Source organism: Paroedura picta, chromosome 10 (assembly GCF_049243985.1).
Source record: "Paroedura picta isolate Pp20150507F chromosome 10, Ppicta_v3.0, whole genome shotgun sequence".
NCBI classification, from domain to species: Eukaryota; Metazoa; Chordata; class Lepidosauria; order Squamata; family Gekkonidae; genus Paroedura; species Paroedura picta.
The window spans coordinates 52,674,883-52,692,875 of NC_135378.1; the positions used below are offsets into that span (position 1 = coordinate 52,674,883).

Genomic DNA, 17,993 nt, shown 5'->3' on the forward strand with positions numbered 1-17,993 from the left:
ACTCTGCCATGGAAGCTTGCTGAATGACCTTGGGACAGTCACCCGCTGTCAACATAATCTATCTCACAAGTTTGTTGTAGGGATAAAATGGAGGAGAACAATATAAGCTGCCTTGAGTCCCCATTGGGAAGAAAGTGGGTAAATAGCTAATATAAGAATTGCATTCAAATCATAAAATAATATTGTTTTTCCTAAATGTTTTCTAAATGCTGTGTAGAAATGGCCTCTTTAAAGAAAGTGCTCCCAGTCAGAGAACTAATACAGGAGCGACACACGTGGTTTTCAGTCCTGGATTTTAAATCAACAGCGGATAACTTAATTAGAGGCCAGTGGTATTCTTGTTCCCTGTTTACAAGGGGGGGGGGAAGGCCAATAAACCTCTCACTAGTACATGTATTCAATAATATATAGAAGAATATGCAAACTTGAAGAAAGTTTTGGCAGAAGTACAAGAGTGCCCTAAATAAATTGATATCAATAAAATTCCAATGTGGACATGTTTCCTGCTAGATATATTGCAGTTTAATTTCAAGACAAATATAGGAATAAACAAGCTGGGTTTGTTTTTTTTTACTGCAAGTCTGTCTTTTGAGAAACTGGCGATTTCCTTCTCTCCTCACTTCCTTCTGCATCAATTTGTCTACTAACACCTCTCATGGCTGTAGGAAATATCCTTGGAAGCCGCTACCCAGTCTGGTTTTTAGCCTGTTACTGCAGTGCTTGTCAGAATCTATTAGCTAGTGATGTTTTTGACTAATGTTGTGGTTGATTGTCTGAACTATGTTCAAGAACGGTAAATGAGGCAAGAAGGGTCTTAACTGCTCAATGACTGTGAAATGTCTGAGCTATATTAAATTGTCAGAAATCGAAATAAACGTATTTCTAATAAAATTTGACAGTGATTTAAAATATGAGAGTTTAAGGAGGGCGGGTGTTACATGGTGTGATTGTTATAGCCATGTAGCTCAGTGTCATTAAATCCGTACTTAATTTTTAAGGGGGAGTGGATCCAAAACAGCTTTTGCATGAGCAGAAGGCACTTCTCTCACAAAGAGGAGATTCATAATATCTGCAAATGCTGTACTGCTTTGCACCACTTCTGAGAGTTTCTGACTCTCAGTAGCAGGTTTTTTGGGTGGCATAGGGACTACATTGTTCAGGGGGAGTTAGGAAACAATAACATGTTCTGCTGCCTTCCCACTTCCCCCCGTGCTGCTTCTTGCTGTCTCTTGATCTGCTCTTTCCCCCCTCATCCTATTGCCATGGTGCCCTCTCTTTTATTCAACATCTTCTTGCCACCTCCTCTTTAAAAAGGATGTCTTCCCTTTTCTTTCCCAGGCCTAGTTTTTAAATAGAAAATTGGAAAGTTACATATTTTAGAAGAACCATAAACACAAATGGTTCCATTCTCTCAGATTATTGGCGGAAGAGTTTTACTCCTTGTGAGAATAAAATAAACATTCAGAATGGTGGATTTCTAAGGTGGCGAGTGACCAACTCAACATACCAAGTGCAGGTGGTAGTTGTTCTAAACAAATGAATATATCATGTGAAAGCAGAAATCTCCTTGTGATCAGTGTATCATTTAGGTTAAGCCTGAAAGCAATCTTAAACCATGACGATTATCTTTTCCTTGCCTGTGTATATCTGCATCTATATCTATTGATGGATATTCATGAATGCTGTTGTACTTCTTATTACATTTTGTAATAAAGACTTAACAAAGCAGACATTTTTCTCATTCTAAAATATTTCCCTAGATATCGTATTAGTATTTGCTTACATATATTCATTTCTTTCCCCTTTGTTTTTTACTTGATTTATACTCTTTCTCCAAAGTGGGGACATAAAACAGTTTACATCATTCTCTTCCATGTTTTGCTCACAACATTCTGTTCCATGTTTTGCTCTGTAAGATATGTTAGATGGTATAGGGGAAACTCATGAAAGAGGGATTGTGATTTCGAGTCAGTGACTTGTCTGTCTTTCCTCCCATTCTGTCTTGTTGAATCACAATATGTATTATGTTTTTCTAAATTCCTTGTATAGTGGTTTTATGGAAGTGTTAGGTTTGCCTGTCCCTATAGAAATCTAACTGCCTCATTAGAGAAATGCTGACTTTGGCATAGAGCCAAGGTCCATGCATGTGTCTTCTCTAGCCAAAGTCTGGGGAGTCTGTCATGATAAGTCTTCTTTCTTGGACACCTCTGCTTTAATGTAGGGTAGATAATGGCAGAATGGCAAAAGCTAAGCCTTAGTCAGGAATCTTAGAATTCCCAGCTTCATTTAAGTGCTAAAAAATCACACCCAGTTTTGAAGGTCAACCTCCAGATTTGTTGAAATTTAACCTGGATGGATCTGATAGGACAGAGATCATCAGGCCTGATAAGGATCTGGATGAAGTGTGGACAGTGGGAAAGACTATGTAATTTAAGGTGGGGCTGCACAGCTTTATATAAACAGCTGCCTGAAGGGAGCTGGCTCAGTCAGAGAGAGATGGAAAGCCTGCTGGGGGGATGACAGGAGCTGGCAACATGCATTCTGTGGAGGGGGGGGAGTGCTTAGGCAGGGTCCTTTGGGCTCGATATTGGGAAGCATTGGCGCCATCTGACAGGCGTGGTCGCAGCTTGGTGGAGCACTCCAGCGAACAAAGGGGACAGGGAGGGGAGATACACAGAGGAGGTGAGGCTGAGCGCTGGAAAAGCTGGATGGGGGCCATGGGGGTGAGGCACAGAGAGCAGCACGGGGAAGTCCCATGGAAGACAAGAGGGCAAGGAGTTATTCCCCACCCCCCACCGAGGAAGGACTGATCGGCCGTCCCCACAAATGCATCCTTGTCATGTCTCGGTAGCCAGATCACAGTAGTCCTGGGGCGGGCCACAAGCAACCATTGGTCAGAGGCAGAGAACACGGGCAGCATGGTGGAGGCACAGACCAAGGGAGATGCACTGGCTCCGGCAGCCAGGTGCATCTGCAAGTTAAGTGGCAAGTGGGCAGGGTCCGATCACGGGAGCTGTAGGAGGTGGGCCAATCAAGCTGGCTGCACCCTGATTAGCCCTATTCTATCTCGGACACTCAACACAATCTCCATCCCCGGGGCTGTTTCACAAATATTAAGAGGAACAATGGATAAGGATTTGTTGCACTTATTTAATAAAGGCTGAAAGCAGGTTCTGCATAAATGAAAGCAATGCTTTAAAGTCAAAAGAATTGGATAGTGATGAGACATGCATGAAGACTTCAGCAAGTGGTGTTTTAAAGCCCAACACAATTGGTGTATTAGAATATGCCTTCTGTCTTGCTAGATTTCTACATTTGTCATGTCTAAGGATGAAGTCAGATTTATGTGCCAGTGGTGAGAAAGAGAGTTTCCCTGTTTGCTGTATGACAGTATTCACAGGTTCCAGTGTTCAGTTGAAGATGACCTCGATCTTGAGATTTGACCTTGGAAATAAATTTTTAATGTTAAGAAAACATGAGTACAATTTAATCCTTCTGTTCGTTTTTTTGTATTTCAAATATTTCTAGTAAAATGGATTTTTCCATCCTCATCCTCATTTTATATAATCTCTGAACTTCAGTTTCTTTTTTCATCTGGAATCCCCTGTTTCAACATTTACTATTATTCCTTCATACAGCTAATATTTTCCTAGCTCTATTGTACAACAGCTTTGACCACGGAAGCCGAACTGAATGTTTTAAGCCTATGCATATGCCTTGGAATATGTCTTCTTGACCCAGGACCAATTTTTAAGCCCCATCAAGTACAGCTTTCATCCACCACAATAATATTTATTAACAATATGAGTAGTGGGAAAGAGATACTACCCACGATTTTGTTATATAAATGTAAATGTATCTGATAATGTTAGGTAAACATAGAGACAGAAGATAACTTTTGTGTATATTGTATTAAGAGAATAAAACCTAAAATACATTTTGTAATGAACTACAGCTATAATGCACTAGAGAGTAGCCATGGTAAATCTAAATAGGATTTCTCACACCACACAGTTTCCTTCTCACATAATAAAACTCTTTTTTTATAAATACACTGATTTCTATGCCACATAAGCACCTATCTTAGTTAATCCTTTTACAGATATTTTGGTGACTGTCCCTGATATTTGCTTACAGAGACCATCTTAATATGTAGAACTTGTATTTATTATTTGAAGGAGGGAAGAGAGAAAAAGCAAAATATTTAATCAGATACATTCCATCACTTAGAAGAATGTTGTGATTCCTTAATTAAAAGAAAACATTTGAAATTATTTCTTTTAATCAGCATTGGTACAGAAATATTAGATCCCCATATTTCTGTACATAAAGTTCGTTCTGTTTTAAGTAAAAAAAACACACCATGGGTTTAGATTTAACTTTCTGTCTAAAAATACTATTAAATTTTATAAAATACAGATGTGTGGGAGAGTTAGAAGAATTTAATTAGATTTACTAAATCAATTGCTTCGGGCCATATGCAAATTCTAGTAGATGTTAATGCATTAAGTCGCACCTGAGTCGGCTTTATGGGTTTATTCCTTTTACAGTTGTGCATGAAAGACCTGGAAACAATGTTACATATAGTCTTGAATTATTGCTTTTAATTATTTTTTTCTTTCTAATGATTCAATAATATCAATAGCTCTAATCTACACTAAACCATAGTTCACAGGTGAGTTCAGGAGGGAGAGTCCAGAATTTCTTTGTAATCCATTGTGTAAACTGAGAATTGTGTTCCTTATAGTGTAGATTTTCCAGATATGAGAATGTTATACTAATGTGGCAATACTTAAATCAGAAACACATGGACAACAGAAGGGCAGAATTACAGCAGCAGAACATGAAGGTGGCTTAACTGAAGGGCTGGAAAAAACTAGAAAGTCAAACTGTTAAACAAAATACTTTGAAGAGTTGCATGATGCATTTCACATAGCATAGTATCTTTTTTTGTCCCAGTTTTATCTAACAAGGGATTTTTCATATCACTTGAATGGATATCTCAAACTGACTGTGTCACCTCCCTCTTGAGTATCCCAATGTGTTATTGCAATATTTTCAAAGGAAGCAGCTGACCCAAATCCATTCCAAGGTGCCAGCAGTGCAAAAGTTAAAGTGATGGACTCTAGCAGGCCTGGATCAGAACCCTGCTAGCCAATTCCTTACAAAAGACTTGCCTTATCACCTCAGTAGAGTAATGTGTAAACAGCTCTGGTCATGGTCAGTTTGGCCCAGGCTACATCCATTCCTATTGGGATACATCTGAACATCCAGTCAAGCTTCACCATTTGTGTAAGATTTCTGCACCGTGGTCTCTTGCACTTCCCATCCCCTTTCAAACCTGGTAAATGACATTTGCTAATCCTTCCTTTAGAATGTACAAAAAAGATTTCCATAGATAGTCTTTAGAGGGTTCTTGTGTCCTCATGTGTGTAATAGATTGGGTCAAGGTACTGAGAGAGATGAAGGAAAGAATGGGATTTCATTATATATACATGCTTTCTTGCTACTCACTGATGAAAAAAATTGATGGAAAGGGAAATTATGCAATACAGATGATGTCAGTGTTATATTAAATTAAGATCGCATGTTTCAGTGTGGCAGATGTAATCCTTTGCTTACAGGTGAAAAATTAATAGACTGCATTCTAAATGAATATTATCAAATCACTTTTGTGCAAAAGTAATTCGAAGTACATATGATAAGTTGATGTAGAATTGTTTGTTTTCAAGACTATTCTTTACAAAATTATTATTTACAATTTATTACTGATTCTTTACAAACCTAAAAATCCTCTCAATAACTATTTAAAGGAAAGTACATGTGAGGGATGCATGTCATATAGTCAATGTCTTTTTTTAGAAATATTAGCTTAGAATTGCCAAACAAGTATGCACATTTTGTGAACTGCATAAGTTCTTTTGTAAATTATAATCCATTTATTTGGCTTTCTAACACAGTAAATAGTGATATTTGTATTAAAAGATGTTTATGTACAGTATTTGCTGATATACATTTATGGAATAATTATGCAATAAAGTATTTTATGTAAATTATTTCAAATGAATGGCTCTGTCAACACAGCAATTTCTTATCTGGGCCTGCAGTAGGGACCAAAGAATTTTTTTTAAAAAACACACCGCTAATAATGCTTCTCTGTTTCTTTTTCTTACAGAAGCTAAATGCTTACCTAGAATTATCTAAAATATTGGGAGACTTTGTTGGTATAGGCAGAGCATATCAAGCTTTAGCCCAAGTGCTGGTAAGGTAGGTTTGTGCATTCTTATCCTGCTGTAACTGTAAATTCAGTCAACTGTGAAAGACTTAAAATGTTAGAGGTCAGTTGCTTCCTATTGCTGGCTGTTCAAATGTTTAACAGTGTCCTGCTTTACCATGTTAACGCTTTAATCACAACTTGCTTAATTATGAGGTCCACCCTCAAAGCAACTCTTCACAGATGCTGGTAGCTGTATTGATTATTTTACCTTTTAAAAAGTTTGAGAACATGGCTGGAAACAGACACGTTGGCATCCCTTATTGGTTAAAAAACAAAATGCACAGAAAATTATAACATGCCTCAGTAAATGTGCCATTGTATAACCTTTCTAGAATTTTTCTGCAGAAGTTTTTGCTTTTATTGTTCTGCCTCACTTCTTTCAGCAAGATGCTATGTATGCTTTCAAGACATGACTTACCATCTGTTGCAAATATAATTCTCTTTCTACGGTATTGGATTGTTATTTTATACCATAAAAATATCACACCATAAAAATATGGTGAGAAATGCTTTGAAATCAGCCAAAACTTGGTGGAAATCAATTTTTCCCCTAGTAACGTGAGATAATTTAGATGTTTTGTTTGTAAGTAATAAATTATACATGGGCATCCCGGTTTGAAGGTCAGCATATTGTCTTATGTACATGCAGAGTCCTGTTTATGCAGCAGACCCATTTTAGTAAAAGGACCGAGTTGTAGACTTTACGGCTTCCTGAGCTAGACTTTACGGCTTCCTGAGGGCTTGCACACAAATTTGAGCTTGGAGTTTCTGGTGGGAACTCCTTTGAAAATTGCCAAAGACCTGATTCAATGTGGGGCAGCAGGGCAGGGGGTAGAAAAGCTCCTTCCTCCCTATAAATTGTTTTTCTGAGTCAGAATGACACAGATAGTGTTATTGGAGGGGCTGCATGCACGTGCATAAATAAATAAAGAACTGCAGTTGGTGCAGACCGTAGTGGCCAGGATTCTCACCAATATACCGTGGAGATCTCACATCTGGCCTATACTTCAACAACTCAAATGGCTCCCAATTGAATTCCGGATCAGTCTTAAGGTTTTGGTTCTTACCTTCAAGGCCATATGCGGTCCGGGCCCAGTGTACCTAAGAGACCGTCTCTCTTCCTATACCCTCAAAAGAGCATTACGCTCTGCCACTGCCAACTGGCTAGTGATCCCTGGCCCCAAAGAAGCACGTTAGTCCTCAATGAGGGCCAGAGCTTTATCCGTCCTGGCTCCCACCTGCTGGAATGACCTCCCTGAAGAGATCAGAGCCCTGTTCGAACTCCCAAAATTCCGCAGGGCCTGCAAAAAGGAGCTCCTCCACCAGGCTTTTGCCTGAGACTGACAACAGGTCCCCCCTCAAACATCCCCTCCATGGTCTGTCCTCTCTAAGGGCCTTAGCTAAGTTCCTATTTCTGTTATATTGTTGTTTAAGATCGCTGGAATTGTGTTATTTAGATTATTGTTGTTGTTGTATTGGTTTATATTATATATTAATTCGTTCCATGTATCCCCCATGTTGTATGTAAACTTCCCTGAGCCAAATGGAAGGGTGCTATAGAAATCAAATAAATAAATGGGTATCCTTTGATGGGGCAAATACCCCCCCCCCCTGGCCATTTCAGTCAAGAAAACAGTGTGGAGTGAGGCTGGAGCCCCTCTTTCCACTACAGTTCTAGGACGATTATATGTTTATCAATCAAACTGGATGCTGGGGCTTCCTCAAGTCTGCCACAGCAGTTCACAGGCACAGTGAGGCTTGGAGTGGCTCCAGTGGCTACAAGCCACTGCGGCAAACTTGAGGAAGCCACAGTATCTAGTTTGATTGTTAGATAAGGTAAAAGTTGATACCTTTTGATAAGGTAAAAGTTGTGGGCACATGTGGAAGTAGTGACCATGTGATTTTGGACTTTAGGATCTTGGGGAAGAGAAAAAACTTACGTAGTCATACATATTGTGGTTAGGTGTTCTGGAGCCCTGTAGAGTGCGAGTAGTTTGGCTTAGCAAAGGTGATAGAATGCAGTCCCTCTAATCCCAGCATTGGCGAGGTAGTGAGCTAGAAGCTTATGGTCGACTGTGTTGAACACTGTGTTGAACACTGCTGAGAGATCTAATAACACAAGCAGCGCCAGCCCACCCCAGTCCAACTGGTGATGGAGGTCATCCGTCAGGGTGACTAGCACTGTTTCTACCACATGGCTAGGCTGGAAACCTTAAGAAGAACCTAAAGCTTCTTTCAAGAATGCTGACAGTTGGTCTGCGACAGCCCCTTCCAACATATTCCTCAGAAATGCTGAATGTGAGACGGGATGGTAGTTGATAGGTTGTCGCAGGTCCAGGGATGGTTTTTTGAGCACCAGGCAAACTACTGCCTGCTTTAGCCCTTCTGGGAATTTTCCTGTTGAGAGGGAGGGGTTTATAATTTCCCAGAGTTGGGCCACTATTCTTCTGTTGGTTGTTTTTAGCAGCCATGATATGCATGGGTCTAAAGGGCATGTGGTTGGCTTCGCTGCCTTTAGCGTCAGGATTTTGTCTGCAAAATGACTCGCAAATGCCTCGCAGCTGATGTCCAATTGGTTATTATTTTGGCGCCCTTCCTCCAGGGCAGTAAGAAATTGAACTATCCTGAATGCTGGGCGTGAGTTAGCAGACTTGATTGCAGTTGAGTAAAATTTGTGTTTTACCAACTTCACCACCATCTCATAGGCTCTTAACTGCATTCTGTAAGATGTTCTTGAAGCTTCATCAAGCTTCACACTCGCTTTAGTCTTCTCGGTGTACCAAGGGGCCTGCTTAAGACAGAGGCAGAGAGGACGTCGGGGAGCTATCTTGTCAATACTGCCAGGATTCTGTTGTGCCAGTAGCTGACCAGACAATTTAGAGAAGTGCCGGGAGGAATTGGGTCCTTCAGACCATTCAGGAATCCGATCAGATCCATAAGTCTCCGCAGGGCAGCTGAAATCTGTTCAGCACCCAACTGAGGAGTGGGTGGCAGCCTTAGCCAGGCCTTCAAGCTGTGCTGGTCACTTGCAGGGATGCTTCCACATTTGGGTGGAGACAGATGGGGCCAGCAACTAGTCTCCTTTAATTATTTATTTACACAACTGTGAAAATATGTAGACAAACCAGAGCATGTTTGGAGGAGGGCTCCAAAGATGGTGAGGGGTTTGGAGACCAAGTCATATGAGGAAAGGTTGAGGGAGCTTGGTCTGTTTAGCCTGGAGAGAAAATGACTACGAGGTGATCTGATAACCATCTTCAAATACTTGAAGAGCTGTCATATAGAAGATGCAGCTGAGTTGTTTTCTGTTGCCCCAGAGGATCAGATCAGAACCAATGGATTGAAATTAATTCAAAAGAATTTTCGGCTAAACATCTGGAAGAAGTTCCTGATGGTTAGAGCAGTTCCTCAGTGGAACAGACTTCTTTGGGAGGTGGTGAGATCTCCTTTGGAAGTTTTTAAGCAGAGGCTAAATAGTAATCTGACAGAAATGCTTATTTTATGAACTAAGGCAGATAGTGAGTGGGTGGGCAAGAAGGGATGTGCCAGTGTTTGCCTCTTGTGGCCCTTCCTTGCATAACCAGGGAATTGTTAATTGCCACTGTGGGATGGTAGGTGAATTTCCTCCAGGACAGGTTGGATTCTGGAGATTTTTGGTGGAAGGATCACTTGGGCATGAAATTGTCACTGTGGGTGGGCAGGTAGTTGTGAGTTCCTGCATTATGCAGGGGGTTGGACTAGATGACCCTGGAGGTCTCTCCCAATTCTATGATTCTATACCTTAATAATATCTTCTCTGGGCAGATTACAGTCTTATTTAAGTTAGGGATTTAGAATGTTTAGAATAAGCTGTATGCTTTTGTGTGTATGGTTGCATAGCTAATTACAGAAATCACTGAACTGGAGCTCATACCTGCCGGAGTTTGAGACTACTGATAACATATCTACCAAGGTTTTTGAGGTTTTGGAAGTTGAAGCTAGAAATTGCAGACAAATACATATTAGGAGAATTGCATTGCTATAATCCTTTTTTTTAAAAACTGAGTTCGCTCTGACAGGATCCTGTTTAAAGTGACCATCTAGTAGTGATCATATCCTAAGCAGATGTATTGAGAGTCTTGTGTTTGGGCAGTGATTCAAGTACTGCTTTTTGAAACGAGTGCTTCTTCTTGAAAGTGAAGACGTCTGTTCTGTGTGTCAGGACCAGAGTTATTCATGAAAAGTGAATAGTGTATAATAACCTCTCAGTTTCTTATTGGGAAGGGTCAAGTCTGTTCAAATATTTAATAATTCTTTCAGTGATTAATTCAGGAATCATTCCCTCTTAATCCAGAAGACTGACCTGCATTTTAATAAGCAGCAGCCCTTTCCCAGGCCAGCCATTTTATTTATAGGATAAGGGTGCAAGGGTGGTCTTAGCTACATGGAAGCTGCCCAGGGTCCTGCACTGGGGAGGGCCTCTGTCATATTGCTGTTGGGAGGAGCTAGGAATCCCTCTGTCTCTCTCCTGTGGCAACAACGCTGTTCCTAAATAGAAAAATGATCTCACACATTGCAACCCAGAAAGAGTTCTAACATGCAGGGAATGGGCTTAAGTTGTTGCATTGTTCCCTCTCACTGCTTGCGAGGGGGCATGCCTACAAATGATGGCCAAGTTAAGATCTACAATCCTGACTATGGACGTCATAACCTTGCTGGTGCCTGAAGACCCCCCACTTTAGCATCTCTCCCCTAGCTCTAAGGATTCAAGGAAGTGAGGGCAATCCACCCCAATCCTTCCCACCCAAATTTGCAGAGTTGTTCTTTGTGGCTTCACTGCAGATGCCACATACCAGTAGCAGTTCTGCAAGTTTCAGGTGGGGGGAGCAGATGCGGCAGGTGGCATCTGTGGGTGTAAAAGGTAAAGGTATCCCCTGTGCAAGCACCGAGTCATGTCTGACTCTTGGGGTGACGCCCTCTAGCGTTTTCATGGCAGACTCAATACGGGGTGGTTTGCCAGTGCCTTCCCCAGTCATTACCGTTTTACCCCCCAGTAAGCTGGGTACTCATTTTACCGACCTCGGAAGGATGGAAGGCTGAGTCAACCTTGAGCCGGCTGCTGGGATTGAACTCCCAGCCTCATGGGCAAAGCTTTCAGACGGCTGCCTTACCACTCTGCGCCACAAGAGGCTCTGTGGGTGACAGAGCTGCAAACAGTGGTTCTGCAAGATTGGGGTGGGGAACAGCTGCAAGAGTGGTGGGTAGAGTCTACGAACAGACACATCCCTCCCTCCTTTCCCCACTGTGGGCTTCTGCTGACTGATGGCTACTTGCCTGGCTATGGTGGTGAAGGGAGAACTGAGGGAAGAGTGTTTATCTTTCCTACGTTACATGACTTTTGGGCAAAAAAATCAGCCACCTCTGTGAAGGGAGGGTGATAGCTCTTGGAATCTAGAATAATTGTTTTAAAGCTTGCTAGCCCCTCTCCATGGCAGCCCTACAAAAGTACAGTCCTTGGCCCATTCCGCACATATAGGATAATGCGTTTTCAATGTGCTTTGGCAGCTGGATTTTCCTGTGCAGAACAGGAAAATCTACTTCTAAAGTGCATTGAAAGTATAAGTGCAGAACAGGCCCTTATGTCTGCCTGCACAAAAATCCAGTTGATGAACAACAGTTACAGTTAAATGCAACCTTGTTATCTTTCACTTAAAAGGCTCCCTGCTGATAGAAAACTGATGCTTTCTTCTTGCTGTGCTAGCTTTCTATTTGCATATTCTATTTGCGTATCCTATTTGCAGTTTATCAAGTGAAGGAACATTTAAAATTGAAATCCACCCGCAATCTGCTGGTGCAGTCCATTCTGGCCTCTCAGCATACTGCCCCTCATTCTCCTGCATGTATTGCCCACCATCACCCTGTCTCTCTGACAGCAAAGAGGAGCACTGCTGCTTGTTCTCAGGGCACTCAGGCAGTTTTACAGCTTCTTTGGTCCCTGCAAGCCCCACCCTGAAACTTGCAAATGCAAGTTGCTATGCATACAGCAAACTCACAGTGCCCAGAGTTTTTTCCAAGTCCTGACTCCAAGATGGGGTGTTGCACAGCTTTCACCTGAGCTGGCCATCCAGGCAACAGAGAGGAGTGGGTTCCATTGAAATAATAGGGATTGGAGGGGGAGACAGCTTTGGATTCCCTCCCCCTCCCAGGATTCCAGCATTGCTGAACCCACCCCTTGCTAATTGTAGTTTTAGGGTCAGATCATACCCCTTTCAGAGCACTGGAAAAAAGATGACAAAACGGAAGATACCATAAGCTTCAGGTCTCATGAAATGTAATTGGACTTTCTAGCGGGACCTTAAAAACAGTAATTACTGATATCAAGCAGCCACTTTTGTCTTCTGTAATTGAGGGTTCGCTTCTTAAAATATGATTCTATTCCATTTCTATGAAGCTGTAGAAAGTAAATATAAAACAAAATGAATAATTATTTAATAGAACAAAGAAAAGCTTGGTTAAGGTAAACAGATGTTCAAATAATAATTTTCTTTTCCTAAACAATAAACCTGTAGACTTTTTTACAATCCAGTTTTGTTTCTGTAGCAGAGTTCTACTGTCATGGCAGAAATAAAATTTTGAGTCTGCACATTATGTTTTGATTATAAATCACATTATTTTTTTATTTTGTTTTATCTTTGCTTTATAGAAGTGACATAATCTAGGAAGTCTGCTTTTTTCTCTAAACAAAGTATAGAATGTTGCTATCACCAAAAATACATCAAAAACATTTCTATTAATTCATTACATTAAGCAAACCTTTTTACATTTTATCCTATCACTGATTCCATCTGACTTATTACTTTCAGCCTCTGGCCCACAAACTTGGTGGCACAATCAACAAACCCCTCAGTGGCTGTTTCATCTCTGCTCTATTTGATTTCTCCACTCTGAGTAAATGATTAAGATTTCATGCATTGGTTCAACCAAAATCTATGTTCACTCAACCACATCCTTTATTGATTACTTCTACTGCAAACAGTAGGCCAAGTGTGATATACATAATTGGACAGTTGTCAGGGGATGAGGGTGTTAACAGTCCTGTTTTCCCAGTTGGAAACTGGAATCACCTTGATACACAAATATTCTGCACAGTTTCATTCTCATTCTTTGGACCGAGGAGTACTTTTCCTCAGAATATATGTTTTTAACTCTCTAAGGTCTGGTTGAATGAATTTAATGATTATACCATATAATATGCTGTTCAAGTTGCACCTGTGCACTGCATATAGAAAACTAGAAAAACTGGAATTAATATTTGTCTAACATTTTAACCTTGCCCTTTTACTTATATAAATCAGTTCTATTTTTCATTGTGGAAATGTTTGATTTTCTCTCCTTTGCAAGAAAAATAGGCTTCAAAATGTGACTGATTTTAAACTTTAGAAACCTTTTGACATGTGGCAAATATTTGCAACATTCCAAGGATGTTCATTGGCATCTCTTCTGAACTGTAGTGCTTATAAACAATTTCATTTTAACATAAAATTGTCCAGTTTTGTTTTAGGTAATTTTAAGGCACCTTTTCAGCTTGTAGCATCAGTTTGCTGCATTTCAGCCACCTGGGTGTGTCACACAGTTATAGTTTTGCAGATATCCTACTATTTTTGTTGATCCCATCTGAGAGAGGATACTGGCACAATGTACCATATTTTTGCACATTTCCATTTTGCACATTTTCTTAAAACTCATTTGGTACACAAAAACTGGTGCAAGCTTTTTTAAAAATAATGAAAAATGCCTTTTATCATTATATACAAATTTTAGTTACTACACATTTTTATATTAGGACGTGAGCTTTTGGTTCACTGGTGGCTTGACATTTTGATTTCTGCACGACTACATTAGACACTCAGATTCACAGCTAATATTAAGGTCGCCAGCTATGACACATGAAAGAAAGCATATGATGTTTTCACTCAAAAACTTTGGTATTGGACCTGTGCGTTGCTACAGTAGAGTGAGATATTTTATTGTTAATATAGTTCCCTTTATTAAAAAAATGTGCAAATGTCTTGTCAGTGTATATTGGCCAATGTTCAGCTTAGATTTTGGAGTGAGATCAGGTTTGTATATTGAATTGGGAATTGGAGGTGACACCTGCAATTTGGTGCCAATAAGGTAGGTAGAATGACACCAGCAACCCTTGGATTACGAATATAAAGAACAACCATTATCTCTTGAAGGAGGCCATCAAGTTTCTCAGCTGTAGCCTTCATGGTTTCTACTAGTTGTTTGCAGTTTTTTTCCCCAAAGTAACCAAAGCTGTAGAATGTTTGAGTGTCAAGTTGATATATGGATTGATTGTTCAGCACTCAACAGTAGTTATTCATGGAGATATGAATGTATATATTTACTGTATAGTCTCTTTTATTTCTTCTCAGTCTGGGTGAAGTGGATGAAGCTATTACGTATTTGGAGAAATTTATGAATATTGCCAAGAACATTCAGTTGACACATAGCTTAGTAGATGCATGTACATTCCTTGGAAACATTTACAATGAAAGAGTAAGTACTAGCTTGATTAGGGAAATCTATAGTGAATCTATATTAATAGAACCTGATCTTAAATATTTGTATTGACATATATCTACAATTTCAACAGAACACTGCTTGCAGGTTGTATTTCCAAGCTGCTGGCATCTACTCGGGAAACAGCACATCTGTGGAGCAGCACATTTGCTGAAATAAAAATATTTTTACACCCCTGACTATCAGATGGAAATTAGAAGTAGATTACATCATGGGTGACATAAGGGAAAATACATTTTAAAGCTTGTGATTAACTTTGGAAGCTAAGACTCAATCAGAAAATATAAGGCAGCATGTTTTTAAAAACTGAGTCACTAGACTTTAGGGCTCTTTGTGGGGCATACTGGGAGAGACAGTCCTGAAGATATGAGGATCCCAGACCATTTAGAGGCTGAGTCTTGAATAATACTTATGTTATGTTCATGCAAATACAAATTTCAAAGCAGACATTGGCATGCTACCCAGTCAGTGTCCCTTCCCTTATATAAACCAGGTTAGAGAAAGTGTCCATTATTATCTCTGCTCTCTTTCTAGCTCTTTAGTGTGTCTTTATTGAGTATTGGGGCACATAACTTAATTGAACTTACAGGCGACATCTCAGGAACCTGATGCAGAGAACTCTTTGGCTACAATACTTTGACTTCTAGTGAGTAAGCTTGGTTGAGGCTGGGCTGGCAAAAGATCTAGCCCTCCCCTCCCCTGAGGTTCCCCCTTAAGTTTCCTCTAGAACAGTGGTCCCCAACCTTTTTATCACCGGGGACCGGTCAATGTTTGACAATTTTACTGAGACCCGGGGGGGGGTAGTCTTTTGCTGAGGGACGTTGCCATCGCCGTCGCCGCCTGAGCAGTGCCGCCTACTCCACTTGCTTTCCTGCCGGCGCCCTTGACTTCCCGCGGCCCGCTGGGGGCGCTGCCAGCAGCAGCTGTGCAGTGTCACACTGAGGGGGAGCCCCAGCCATGGCGGCTGCTGGAGAGCACCAAAGGTGAGCCAGCGGCAGGGCAGCCCCCGAGGCAGCAGCCAGGGAGGAGGACGAGGAGGAGTCACGGCCTGGTACCGACTGATCCACAGACCTAGTGCCCGGCTCGGGGGTTGGGGACCACTGCTCTAGAATATCATCCCAGAGACTTGGTAGATTGGAAGAAGGAAAGGGGGGAGGTTGGGGTGGTGTGGAGTGGGTTGGAGGATTAGTTTTATTGTTTTTACTTTGTTTTATTGATATTAGCCACCGTGAGATGGCAGGTTTGTGAGCAGAGGCGTATAAATGTAATTATATAATTTTTTAAAAGTCTCATTCAAACTCAGTGGGACTTGCCTCTGAATAAATGTTTTTGATTGTAAGCTCTTTGGAATTTTTAGAAATGTTGCACTGCTCAAGGTAGATATACAGGCACAGGGTTTGTTAAGGGAAGAGGATTCTGAACCATCAAGACTACTTCTCTGTGCAACTTGTCATCGTAATTTCTTACACAGATAGTATTTTCAGGAGAGATTCCTGGTTGACTTTTAAAAGTGAGGTGGCAGATTTTTCTTTAAGAGAGATGATCATGGGTTGGAGGGGAAGTGGCAACTTCAGTAATGCAAGTGAACTCATTTACTTTAGCCCTTCCTCCATTGTAGCCATCTGGTTCTAAGGTTCAGGCCTCCTACTTCTATATGAGGCAGAAGAAAATACTACTGAGAGTAACATTTTTGTTTTTCCTTGAAGAGGAGGAGAGTATTGTATAACCATAGCAGACACAGCAGGAACCTATTGTTTTTAATGTATGTTACCTCTGTTTTACATGTGAAGGTATTGAAATAGCAAGATAAAGTTTTTCTGCATTCAGAACTGCAAAGTTTGCTACTTAATTGGTTTAATCAGCAACAAACTGCAAATTTGTAAAAACTAAACATTTAAAAACTGAGACATGTGTTTTTCTTTTATTAGGGGAACTACTCCAAAGCCTGTGAATATTTTGTTCAGGCATTTTGTGCAGCAAATGTTCTTGGCAATCTGCCTTTAGTGAATGAAACAAAGGTATATTGTGGCATTGGGAAAGCTCATAACATGATGATGAAAGTTAACAGTCATACGGAAGCGGCAGATCACATCGGCATCGAATACTTGCTGGCTTGGAAGGGGAATAGAAGTGACATGTGCGCTGACCCTTTTACTGCTGGTAAGATGCTAGTTATGAAACATATTAGTGCTTCATTGTCCTTAATGGCTAAGTCATTTCTCTTGTATAGTTTTATTAAATTACTTTCTATGTTTAATTCTGTTTTCCTGCATGGAGGTTAGATGTAAGACCATGTGAAGGTTTTTTTTTTAATATACATATATTAGATATCTTCACTAGAATCTACCGGCATCTTCTTGTTGTCTTTCAGGCCACTTCCATACGAAGTTTAGAATAGGTCAGGGAAAACTGAATGTCGATCGGTTACAAACTTTAAATTATTAGAGGTCTGTTAAGACAAGAAGAACATCAGTGCCTGTCTAGTATCACATCAGCTGGAAAACAAGCCTTATTTAATTAATTCTGCAGAAACTCACAGGGTCCAGGTTGTTCATCACTGTACTGGAAAACACAGTGAATTTAGCATCAAGAGCTGGAATTATTTGCTTGGTGGGTATTTTCAGGTCTCATTCATGCAGACTCAACAACACTGTTATTTCAACTAGGTGTTGAAGTCAGAGTTAAACTGTAGGTATCTATAAGATTGAAAAAAGAGATTCTGTTGCAGAAGGCTAAAAAATGTTGAGGGAAGATGCTTCTTTGAGGTACTAATGAGGAAATATGAATGAGATACTGTCTTCATATAAGTACTGCTATTGGAATCAACTTATACCATTGTATTATTGGAATGTGCAACAGTTATTTAAAGAGGTAGCACCAGAAAGGAAAGAGTCTGCTGCTGCTGGGAGCCAATCAATCAACAGGGACAATAGCAAAATTCCTGTGCTGGAGGCATGGATGGGAGGTGGGGAAAGGAAATCCAAAATAGGCAATGGCATCCACACCTCAAAGAGAATGCCGTGGGCCCACATTTCCTCTTTGAAGTGAAGAAAATACACTCTTGGATATGCCAGCAAATAAGTAGTATGACTGCAATGTCACAGTACAGCCGTGCAGATGAGAGGATAAACCTGACCAGTTTCAAAGTGGA

General features: G+C 40.6%; 1 protein-coding gene across 7 annotated transcripts in view; it reads left to right on the forward strand.

Moving 5' to 3' along the window:
* The window catches only part of TTC29 (tetratricopeptide repeat domain 29), a 358,212-nt gene that overhangs the window by 302,804 nt on the left and 37,415 nt on the right, over positions 1-17,993 (forward strand). For 6 of the 7 annotated variants that reach the window (XM_077300153.1, XM_077300154.1, XM_077300155.1 and 3 more), the window contains 3 exons: positions 6,176-6,267; positions 14,695-14,818; positions 16,771-17,124. In XM_077300153.1, the coding sequence (XP_077156268.1) occupies positions 6,176-6,267; positions 14,695-14,818; positions 16,771-17,124 (570 nt within the window). Of the gene's footprint in view, positions 1-6,175; positions 6,268-14,694; positions 14,819-16,770; positions 17,125-17,993 lie in introns of those variants that run through there. The other variant, XM_077300150.1, reaches the window with a different exon arrangement.